Source organism: Vipera ursinii, assembly GCF_947247035.1.
Source record: "Vipera ursinii genome assembly, chromosome: 4".
Classification (NCBI taxonomy): domain Eukaryota; kingdom Metazoa; phylum Chordata; class Lepidosauria; order Squamata; family Viperidae; genus Vipera; species Vipera ursinii.
In genome coordinates this window covers 17,356,036-17,367,000 of record NC_139514.1, presented here as the reverse complement: position 1 = coordinate 17,367,000, position 10,965 = coordinate 17,356,036, and the positions used below count along the sequence as shown (strand labels likewise).

At 40.3% G+C, this 10,965-nt stretch overlaps 1 protein-coding gene across 2 annotated transcripts in view; it reads right to left on the bottom strand.

Moving 5' to 3' along the window:
* Nucleotides 1-1,984: 1,984 nt before the first annotated feature.
* Nucleotides 1,985-10,965, bottom strand: part of GRIA4 (glutamate ionotropic receptor AMPA type subunit 4) — a gene marked incomplete at both ends in the record, with an annotated part of 276,963 nt that continues 267,982 nt past the window's right edge. For both annotated transcript variants that reach the window (XM_083362410.1, XM_083362409.1), the window contains one exon: nucleotides 1,985-2,149. In XM_083362410.1, the coding sequence (XP_083218536.1) occupies nucleotides 1,985-2,149 (165 nt within the window). The remainder of the gene's footprint in view (nucleotides 2,150-10,965) is intronic.

Below are 10,965 nucleotides of genomic sequence, written 5' to 3'. Positions count from 1 at the left end.
TTTTTTCAAATTCAGATTCCACATTTTAATTTAACAGTTGTTCAAGTGATAATGATTATTTCCTGGAGCTTTGGTGAGAAGGCAATAAAGGAATTGAATTATGAATATGTCACATAAATCCAGACCCAGATTCACAATAGCTCCCAACTGTTAACAGTAAGTATTTATACATTTCGTACTTTCTGACTGATAACCTTCCATTCACGTACTTGAATTCTGCAAAAATTGCAAGAAACACTGAAAAATGGTTTCAAAACAAACTGATTACAAAACTATGGTCTAGTGCAGGGGTAGGCAACCTTGGCTCTTTTATGACTCGCGGACTTCAACTCCCAGAATTCCTGAGCCAGCCAAGCTGGCTCAGGAATTCTGGGAGTTGAAGTCCGCGAGTCATAAAAGAGCCAAGGTTGCCTACCCCTGGTCTAGTGAAAGCTCAGTAGTCAAAGAAATAGCTGAATACACCTTTTCCTGCTCATAGTGGAATTTTAAAACTAAACAAAGCTCCTTGCACTTCTCTCAATAACAATGGGATGAAATGGATAAAATAAAATGCAGAATAACATCTGTTTAATTTTTATAATGAATGCAAGGTATAAAATTATATTTTGTTTGTCACAGATAGGTTCTCTTGAACAATCTACATATATACATGCCTTAAAGTTCATATTTGGTAGCATTGCCTTTCTCAGTATGTTTACTTGTGATGCACTGAATCAATGGCAAAGTTCAAAGAAGTTTTTTTTCCCATCCTTAAAAAAATACTCATCATACTTTGTGTCATCAGTACACAAGTTCGTGTTAATATAACTTGTCTTAACTCTGCGAACTGCATTCCTCGTGTCAGAAAAATCACTCCAGGTATTAAAAGAACAGTTGTTATTTTATTCCTTTTTGGTGGGTACAAAAACCACAGTTTTTTTTTTTTACACAGAACAAGATTATAAATAATATCGGTAACATGAGTGACCCGTAGTCTCTTTGATTCTACACAGCAGACTGATGGTGTTCTCTAAACGTATTTGTTGGTTTCTTGTAGTTAGACAGATGCAAATCCGTCGAACACTGAATGATGGAACAGAATGACGGTAACAGCAAATGAGAGGAGGGCCAACAATGTAAAAAAAAAAGTCTTTGAAATTTATTACAGTGATGCCATTTTTATATCAGTTATTGCAATGAATTGTTCCCTAAGATGGTTAGAAAAAAGAATTGTGTTCTCCACTACTGAATTTACATCCATTAAAAAGCAAGCATGTTTCAATATTCCTCTTTTGTTCCCAAAGAAAAAAATGTATTTTTAATTTTTTTTCACAGGATTTACATGTTTTTTTTCCTCCTTCTCACAGTTTAGTAACTTGTTTCCACAGCTGGATATTCTTCCCATTGTATAATGTTGTTCATCTGGAGACACAGGTTAACATGTTCATTGATTTCTACAGCCACTGGCTGCCCACTTTGCCGACAGAAAGACTCACGGTCTTTCCTCAAGTCTGTTCCTCATAGTTTTAATGCGCTAAATTGGCAAGTCCTTGTGAGAGAAATCTCTTGCTCTTCATATTTCTGTCCCAACCCCTCCCCCCACAAAACTAAATTATGAATTATATATATCTATATCTATATCTATATAGATGTATATATGTATGTGTGTATGTGTGTATATATAAGCATATAAATGTATACACACATACATATATATGCACAAATATGCATATATATATATATATATATATATATATATCTCGCATATCTATACATACATACATACATACACACACACTTTTTCCTGATATAAAATCTGAGTTTGGGTTTCCGAACTGAGACCATGCACGCATTGGCTGCTGACGACATGTTTTGATGCCCTTCCCATACTCAGCCTGTTTCTAAGTTCATCAAGGACATTTCCCGTGTCATGTTACAGTCCGTGCTGTATTCCCGTCAGTCACTGACACAGGTTAATTAAGGCACTCGATAATTTTTTTGGTTTTTATGGTAGATCTGATTCAATTACCGCCAATCCTGAACTTTGTCTAATTGCAGTTCCAGCGTGTACAGCCTTTGGGCAATCCGGAGTAAGAACGCGACCGTTTTCTCCCATGCTTCCTGTGATTGATAATCTGGCTTTGTTTCGTATGGCTTCAGAAAAGGTCAGCTGGGAAGCAAGAAAAAAAAACAGGAAAAGAGGGAAGAAAAGAAGTGTTACAATGAATCTATTCCTCAGGAAGATAATACACAGCAAACACCAAAAATTTCTGTAGGTAGACATCTGCATTATTGTGCTATGTGATAATAGTAATAATCAAAGTAATAATGCAATTTGTCTTTTTAAAAACAAATAAAGCTCTCAAATGTCAACCTGGGAATTTGATTTATAATAAAATTAAATAAAAGACTCTAGTAAATGCAAAATGTGTCTCTGTTGCCCAGTTTCCTAAAGCAATAAGTCCTTATACTTTTGTTTCCTATCTTTCTAAAAATGTAAAATCAATAAGAATATGAGATAAACACTTGCTTAAAAATTAGCTTGTGAATGTGGGTATAGTATCAAACTGTTACTGTCTACAGAGGCCCAGCTTCTTTTGAAAATATTCACGTTTTCTGTGTATTTCAGTGACAAAGTTTCAGCCAAAGCTCGTTTCAGCTCCACATGTTTAAAAGAATTAAATATATCCCTACCTCTCTCAATGAAGCCACTGCGAGTTATTATTATTATTATTTATTTAACTTATATACCGCCCTATTCCTGTAGGACTCAGGGCGGTTTACAGGGCAATTAAAATCATACCATACAAAAGTTAAAAATTTAAAACAGTTAATTAAAACAGTTAATTAAATTTAGGGCCCAAAATTTAAAAAGTTAAAACATTAAAACCCAATTAAAACCCCTCAGTCTAGGCCCGACAGCTCAAAGAGCCAGGTTTTCAGGTCCTGGCAGAATGGGGGGAGGTTGGAGGCAGTCCTAAGTTCCATCGGAAGTTGGTTCCAGAGGGCAGGCACACCCACAGAGAAGGCCCTCTCTCTGGGAGTCACCCACCGGCGGTACCCTAAGAACGCCCTTCCTGTGGGAGCGCACAGGACGATGGGAAGTTGATGCCGGCAGCAGGTATTCCCTCAGATAATCCGGACCCAAGCCATTTAGGGCTTTATAGGTCGTCACCAGCACCTTGAATCTCAATCAGAAGGCAACCAGAAGCCAATGCAGCTCACAGAGAAGAGGTGTTACACGGGAGTATCGGGGAACTCCCATCACAACTCGCACGGCTGCATTCTGCACCAGTTGAAGCCTCCGAGTGGTCCTCAAGGGCAGCCCCATGTAGAGAGCGTTGCAGTAGTCTAACCAGGAGGTCACAAGTGCATGGGTGACTATGCGTAGGGCACCTCGGTCCAGATAGGGCCGCAACTGGTGCACCAGGCGAACCTGGGCAAAAGCCCCCCTGGTCACGGCTCCTATATGATCTTCAAAGTTAAGCTGTGAGTCCAGGAGGACGCCCAAGTTGCGAGCCCTATCAACGGGGTAACACCTCACCCCTCATCCTTAATGATGGAACAAACTGGTTAACCCGAGATGCCGGTACGTATAGCCACTCAGTCTTGGCGGGGTTGAGACGAAGCCTGTTTTTCCCCATCCAAACCCGGACCGCCTCCAGGCAACGGGACATCACGTCGAGGGCATCACTGGGTTGGTTCGGGGTGGAAAGAAAAAGTTGGGTATCATCAGCATACTGATGATACCCCACCCCGAAACCATGAATGAGCTCACCCAGCGGCTTCATATAGATGTTGAACAGGAGGGGAGAGAGGACCGACCCCTGAGGAACTCCACAAACGAGAGACCTCGGGGTGGACCTCTGTCCTCCCATCAACACCGACTGCGAGCGGCCCAGGAGATAGGAGGAGAACCACTGTAAAACAGTGCCTCCCACTCCCAACCCCCTGAGATGCCGCAGTAGGATACCATGGTCGATGGTATCAAAAGCCGCTGAGAGGTCTAATAGGACTAGGACAGAGGAACATCCCCTGTCCCGAGCCTGCCAGAGATCATTCACCAGCGCGACCAATGCCGTCTCTCTGCTGTACCCGGGCCTGAAGCCCGATTGGTACGGGTCAAGATAATCAGTTTCCTCCAGGAACAGAGGAAGCTGATGCGCCACCACACTCTCAACAACCTTCGCCAAAAAGTGAAGGTTGGAGACCGGACGATAGTTATTTAAAACAGCTGGGTCCAGGGCAGGCTTCTTGAGGAGGGGTCTCACCACCGCCTCCTTCAAGGTGGCGGGGAAGATACCCTCCTTCAAGGAAGCAGTTATTAGTGCCTGGAACCAGCCTCGTGTCTCCTCCTGGGCTGCATAAACCAGCCAGGAGGGGCACGGGTCCAATAAACAAGTGGTGGTGCTCAGTCTCCTCATGATCCTGTCCACGTCATTGGGGGACACAGGATCGAACTCAGTCCAGATAACATGCTCAAGACCGCTCGATTCCTCCATGTCAGACTCTGCAGAGTCCAAACCGGTCCGGATCTGAGCGATTTTGTCTGCCAGATGATGACTAAACTCCTCGGCCCGCCCCTGCAAGGGCTCCTCCCTCACCTCCTGATTAAGGAGAGAGCGAGTCAGGGCGGCCGGGTGATTATCTGCGGATGCGATGAGGGCGGCATAGTAATTAGACTTCGCCTTCCTCATCGCCGCGAGATAAGACCTTGTAAAGGATCTTAGTCACAATCAGTCAGATTCAGACCGGGTGGACTTCCAACCGCTCTCTAGACCCCGTCTCCGACGCTTCATCTCCCGGAGCTTCACAGAAAACCATGGTGCCCAACGGGATCTGTGCCGGGTCAGGGGTCGCAAGGGTACAACACGGTCGAGTGCCTCGGTGGCCGCCCTTTCCCAGGCATCTACCAAGGCATCGGCCGGGCTGTGAGTGAGGGAAATAGGTAAAGACCCAAGCACCATCTGGAACCATTCTGGGTCCATTAGGCGCCTGGGGCGGAACCACCTGGTTGGCTCCACAGCCCAGTGGCGGGGGGTGGCATAGCAGAAGACCAGCCGCAGGAGATAATGATTGGACCATGACAGGGGGACAATAGTTCATCTTTCATTTGCTCCCTTATTCTACTTTTTGTTCGGTTAAGACACACAAAAGTACAAAAAATGTAATTCTTTAAAAATAACAGCTATATAAATTATGAATGGTGAGCCTACAATAATACATCTATTAAATATTTGGAGCTTAGAGTTAAATCATCAATAACTTGTGCCAGTAACTCCCTCAAATCTATTTTAAAGCTAAGCCTGATTTCAATCCATTGTAGATAACTAATTTAAAGCCCATCTCAAATAACATTGCTTTTCCTAAGTTTGGCATGCTAGGATTCTGTTTAGTTGGGTGTAAGTGGAGTGTCAAATTCAACAGTGGTTATTTCTAATCAAATATAGATTTTTTTTAATGGTTGGAGCGATACTTGCTTTTATTTGAACAAAAGCTCTATTAAGTTTGATGAGTCTTTCTTCTAAGAAAGGGTAGTTAGTATTGAGATGTTTTAAAAGTTGTGGCTGCAACTGAATTGTAAAGGACTATTAACAGAAGACTTGAACCAAGCTATTAAAACACACTGACTTGGTAATCTTGGTCAAGGATGCTTATTACATGCAAAAGAGCAAGTGCATTACATACAACAGGGAAAATATTTATGTATAAACACAAAAGAGGGTCTCTTAAGTTGTGGGCTCTGGAGAGCAGGAATGATGACACGAGGCTGAGTACAGAATAACTCATATTTTATTCTTGCTGGAACTGTACTGAAGCTTGGGCCGCAACCAGCCACAATATATAGTCTAGCCCCTAGGTGGCAGCCAATAGGTTTGAACCCATGCTTGCCGCCTGGGGCTGACCAATTGCAGGATCGGAGACGGCCTGTCTGGGTTGCTGGAGAGCCGTTAGCTCCTCCAGCAATGCACGTGGTGTAACACCACATGCCCAATACATAACATGGTCATTTATGGTAGATTCAGGCTGTCTCTCAGCACCTGTTTTAAACCAGTTTACAGTATTGCTCAGTTCTTCAAAACTAGGATTTCTAAGGCTGCTCACTGGCAATTAAATCATATATAGGCAATTAAATCATGTCTATATTATCCACATAGGAGCTGACTTTCTAATTTTTCTTTTAACGACCCTGTAATCTCTTGCAATGGGTGGAGTTGGGGTGACTGAATGGAGCTGAGCATTTACTGTTTATGCAGACTCGCAACAGATATTTTCTCATTGCGCCCAGAGAGAGACAAATAATTTGCCACTACCTAGGATTGAACTGACAACCTCCTGATTGTGAGGTGAGAGCTCCAATTTTAGGTCACCATGCACTCTAACTGACTTTCTAATAATCGTGAGGGATATCTGGTCAAATTTTAAATTGTTATTTAAACTTGAATATCATCCCTCAATTTTACAAGTTGGTCCTGATGTTTTAATTGCCTCTGAAATTCCAAAAAGGTTATGACATTCTTAAATCTATACAGTAGTTAATTTTCTTTACAGAAAGTTGTATTCAGCAGATTAAAGTAGGATGAATTAGTTCTGTTTAAACCTTGGGTAAGAATAATTTAACAATGATCGAACAACAAATATTTGCTTCAATAGTGAGATGAGTGGCATACAAATTTAATAAAGGAATAAATCATTATTAGCTTTTTTATTTCTTTGTTTTTGTTTTAGTTATGTTCTGTGCTATTTCATTTTGCTTTGTTTACTATCATTTATTATTGAACTTATTGTTTACTTTTATTTTTCTGCTATATATTTAAAAGCAGTTAGTTGTGTTTAAAGCAAACCTTAAAAAAAAACACGTGCATGGCTAATTGCAATGTAGTAAGTGGTACCAAGTGATCTGGTTGCTGTGTGCTATGATTTTAGTGTAAAGCAAAGCAAGAGCTTAAAAATTACTTTGTTGGTTATATATATTTACTGCCAGGGATGAGAGGGTCTTGTGAGCATCTTCAACTCCTGGGCCAAAATACTTTAGCTGCCTTTAGTTATTCTGCAGTTGGACTTTGATGAATTCTATATACTGCCATTTCTAGAACTATAATTGGAAGAAGTTATATCGGAATTGAGTCAGAAACTCTCCTCAATGTTGGACTCTGACTGAGGCTTCCTTTTCAAATGTCTAAAGTAGCTTGTGTGAATAAAACCAGTGATGCTGAGTTCACCAATTTCCTTGGCTATTGTCAAATTACTCTTACTCTACAGCTTTTCTTTCCTAACACTGTTACATTCCCTTCCTTTTCTATTTTTAGGGTTAAGCATTACTGTTTTCCTTTCTTGTGTTTAGTGTCCAAGGCCCTAATCATCTTTATTTTCATTCTTTGTATATGTTTTTCTGAATGATTCCTTCCTAGAATGTGGAGCCCAGAACTGTATAGATTATTTGATTTAAGGTCTGACTAAAGTGTAATAAATGAAAATTTCCTCCCCATAACTTAGAAATTATACTTCTATTGATGCAACATAAACTTAAGTTTGCATTTTGTGTGTCAACTTTAAGATGTATTTGATGCATACAGTTACCAAGCCAAGTGTCCCAATTTTATAATGTTTTCCTAACTTCTCAACCTTAATAAATTTAAGATGTGTGGACTTCATTTCCCAGAATTCCCTAATCAGCATGCAGACTGAGAATTTTTGGCTGTTGAAGTCCACACAGGTGAAAGTTGCCAAAGTTGAGGAACATTGTTCTAAGATAGAGATAGGCAACCTTGGCTCTTTTATGACTCGTGGACTCCCAGAATTCCTGAGCCAGCATGGCTCAGCTTGGAAACCTCTCCCTTTCCCCTCAGCATGGCTGGCTCAGGAATTCTGGGAGTTGAAGTCCACCAGTCATAAAAGAGCCAAGGTTGCCTACCCGTGTTCTAAGAGAAGTGAGGCACTTTGCACTTGTCCTTATTCAGTTTCTTCTTTTTATTTTCAATCCATTTCTTTAATCAAGATAATTTAGTTTCTGTTTTCTGTCATATTAACTATTCCATTTACTGTTCTGCATCAGGCACCACAATAACATGGGCTATCCCTGAACCTGTTTATGTCATGAGTGCACAACTGCCAATAATACAGGTACTCCTCAGTGTATGACTGGTTGCTTAGCAATCATTCAAAGTTCTGATGGACCTACTTGGGGGGTGCTTACAACCCAGATTCAAAGTTCCTATGATCAGCTTCCCCCCATGGTCATGTGACCACACTTTGGGCCCTCGGCAACTAGGCTGCATTCACAGCTGTTTGCAGCATCCCACAGTCATACGTTCACATTTTACAATGATTTTACTGAAAATTGTTATTTACTTGCAGCTTTTGGCAAAATCTCACCCATAGCAAACTATTGGTTCAGTTAACTATGGCATTAACTTAATGACCACATATTTGCTTAACAAGTGCTACAAAAATGGTCATAAAATTGAGTTATAACTAATGATGGTTATAACTGACCCATTTATAACCATCACTAGTTAGGACTGTGACTATTACAGTCGTAACTCAAGGACTACCTGTTTCCTGACAGGTATTGTCTCCATCATTCTTGGTTTGAAATCAAAGCATCAACTACTGATAAATTAGGAAAATGGTTTTGGCTGAGACTATAGTAGTGGGTCTAGAATGAAGGTATACAGTATAGAAACCACAGGGCTACCAGAAAAACAGCAACTGTATGCTCAGTTACAGTTCTAACTTGAAAATGGCAATACAATTCATTTTTGTCCTAATGCCATCATTTATTCTATTTCCCCCCTCATGACTGGCTGCCACCAATAGCTGGCTAACATCATAGCCTGTAATCATTTCATTCAGAGAATGATGGAAGCAAATAATGCTAGGTTTTTCATGCCTGGTGGCAACTCCATGCTTCTTAAAATGCACATAAACTAATGCTGATTATTTTGTACCTATTTTTTTTCTCAATTTGAAAAGGAAAAAAAACCACAATAATGGAGCTTTGGTCCCCCCCCTCTTCTCTTTCTTTCTAAACTCAGGAAAATATTGGACAATTTTTCATGAGTGAGGAATACCATTCCTTGCTTGGTTCCATGATGGCTAAAATCCCAAAGCTGCTTTTCCTAAAAACAACTGGAATTTCTTGTTTTTTCCCCTGAAAAAGAAGCAGAATGTTTTCAAGAAAAAACCCCAAGAAGGCCCAGTTGCTTTTTGGAAAAGCACTTTTGGGACAACCATGATCTGGATGATTGAGAATCTCCACAGACAAGATGGCTAAAGAGTATGTGGCTTTCTTGCAGACCCAACTGCAATTTTCCTGGTTTTTCATATTACATGAATCATATTACTTTATATATTATTTTTTATTTAGACCACTTCTATAACTGCCCATCTTGCTACTACAACTCTGAGTTGCTATTTATTCCCAAAGACAGACATCAAGAGGGAACTCCTATTTGCTTTTTCAGATCAGTGTGGGCAGCTAGAGAGGCTGCAGACTGGAGAAGGAAAACAAGCAACAGTATATCAGTAGTATGAACATCGAATTCAACATGTCTTCTCCAACATGGCATTCTCCAAAGGCTTCCTGCAAATTCTGGGCATTGTGGTGCAAAACCTCAAGAGGATGCCAGTTTGAAGAAGGCATTGGAAGCAGCTCTTTAGATCCCAGCCAAAATCTACAATGGTTAGCAAATAGAAAGATTTAAAATATTATGAAACAATGAAGTGCTAGAAGAACAAATACCCAAATCTTTCATGATATAATAATTAGAGAGGAATCACATCAGAATTCAAATGGGGAGACATCCCATGCTTAGCCTGGCATGCAAATGTGGCTGCTGTGGTTGCAGGAAATGTTTGCTTTTTTGAAGAGACAGCATGATGGAGTGATGGTCCAATAAAAACAAGGCATCGTTTCCCCCACTTTGGAATCCAACATGTCAGGATTGCACAGAGATTGCAAAATGGATGAGAAATTGTGTGGATGAAATTATGAAAATCAGAACAAATGTATGCTTTTCTATACTACTAGTTGTGGCAGCAACAATTACAGGACTCTTAACTCATATGTATGAGCGGGTATCACTGTGTGTGCAAAGCCTAGCCCAGAGAAGAAAAGAAGCAAGTCAAATGTGGTGGGAGAAGGTAAGATGATTGAGTTGAGGGTAGTTAAACAATGTCAGCTTGGAGAAAGTAAGGGAGGTGATTCCAATAGAGTTCAGTCCCATTTCAGATTGGACTTCCTTTGCTAGCAATTTGTGAAAAATCTCGATGCCTTCAAAAGTAATTTTAACCATAATTTAAAATTAGATGTTTGGTCCAGACACATCTTTATATGATATGGGTCTTCCTAATCTCTCCCACACATTATTTCACAAGGAGAAAGGCATAAATCGAATACATGAGGGGGAAAAAAGATATAACCAGATAAGGTTGTGCCCTGCGCATGTATTAACTTGCCAATATCATAACTGAAGCTGATTAAAATTTCATTGATTTGTACAGTTTTAATCTGCATCTAAAATTAGTTGCTTTTGACACAGCTGCTTGAAGACTCAGCTCTCTAGAGAAGTTGCTTCTCTTGGAGGTAAGCCATGAAGTTAGAGAATGCAAATCACAATGCAACTCAATGGGCATAGCTTCCCAAGCCATGTGAAATAATTTCCTATGAGGCTGTATCTGAACAGCAGATGTTTTCTTTTTGATTGATATTCAAACTTGCAATTGTTAGAGTAAAATGACACTAAGATGGGCATGTTGTTATCTGAGGAATTATATAAAAAAATACCTGTAGAAAAGATGGTACTAGAGATGCTCAAACAGCTGCAGCATGAAACTGAGTTTTTGTGCCTGAATGTCCTTTCAATACTATTATAAACAAACCTGAAGCACATTTGCTGATTATGTGATGCCTCACTGCTTCCTTACAATCAATCCTAGACTTTCAGGGTGATTGTGCATTTGTGAAAAAAGAAGTTGCGCAAG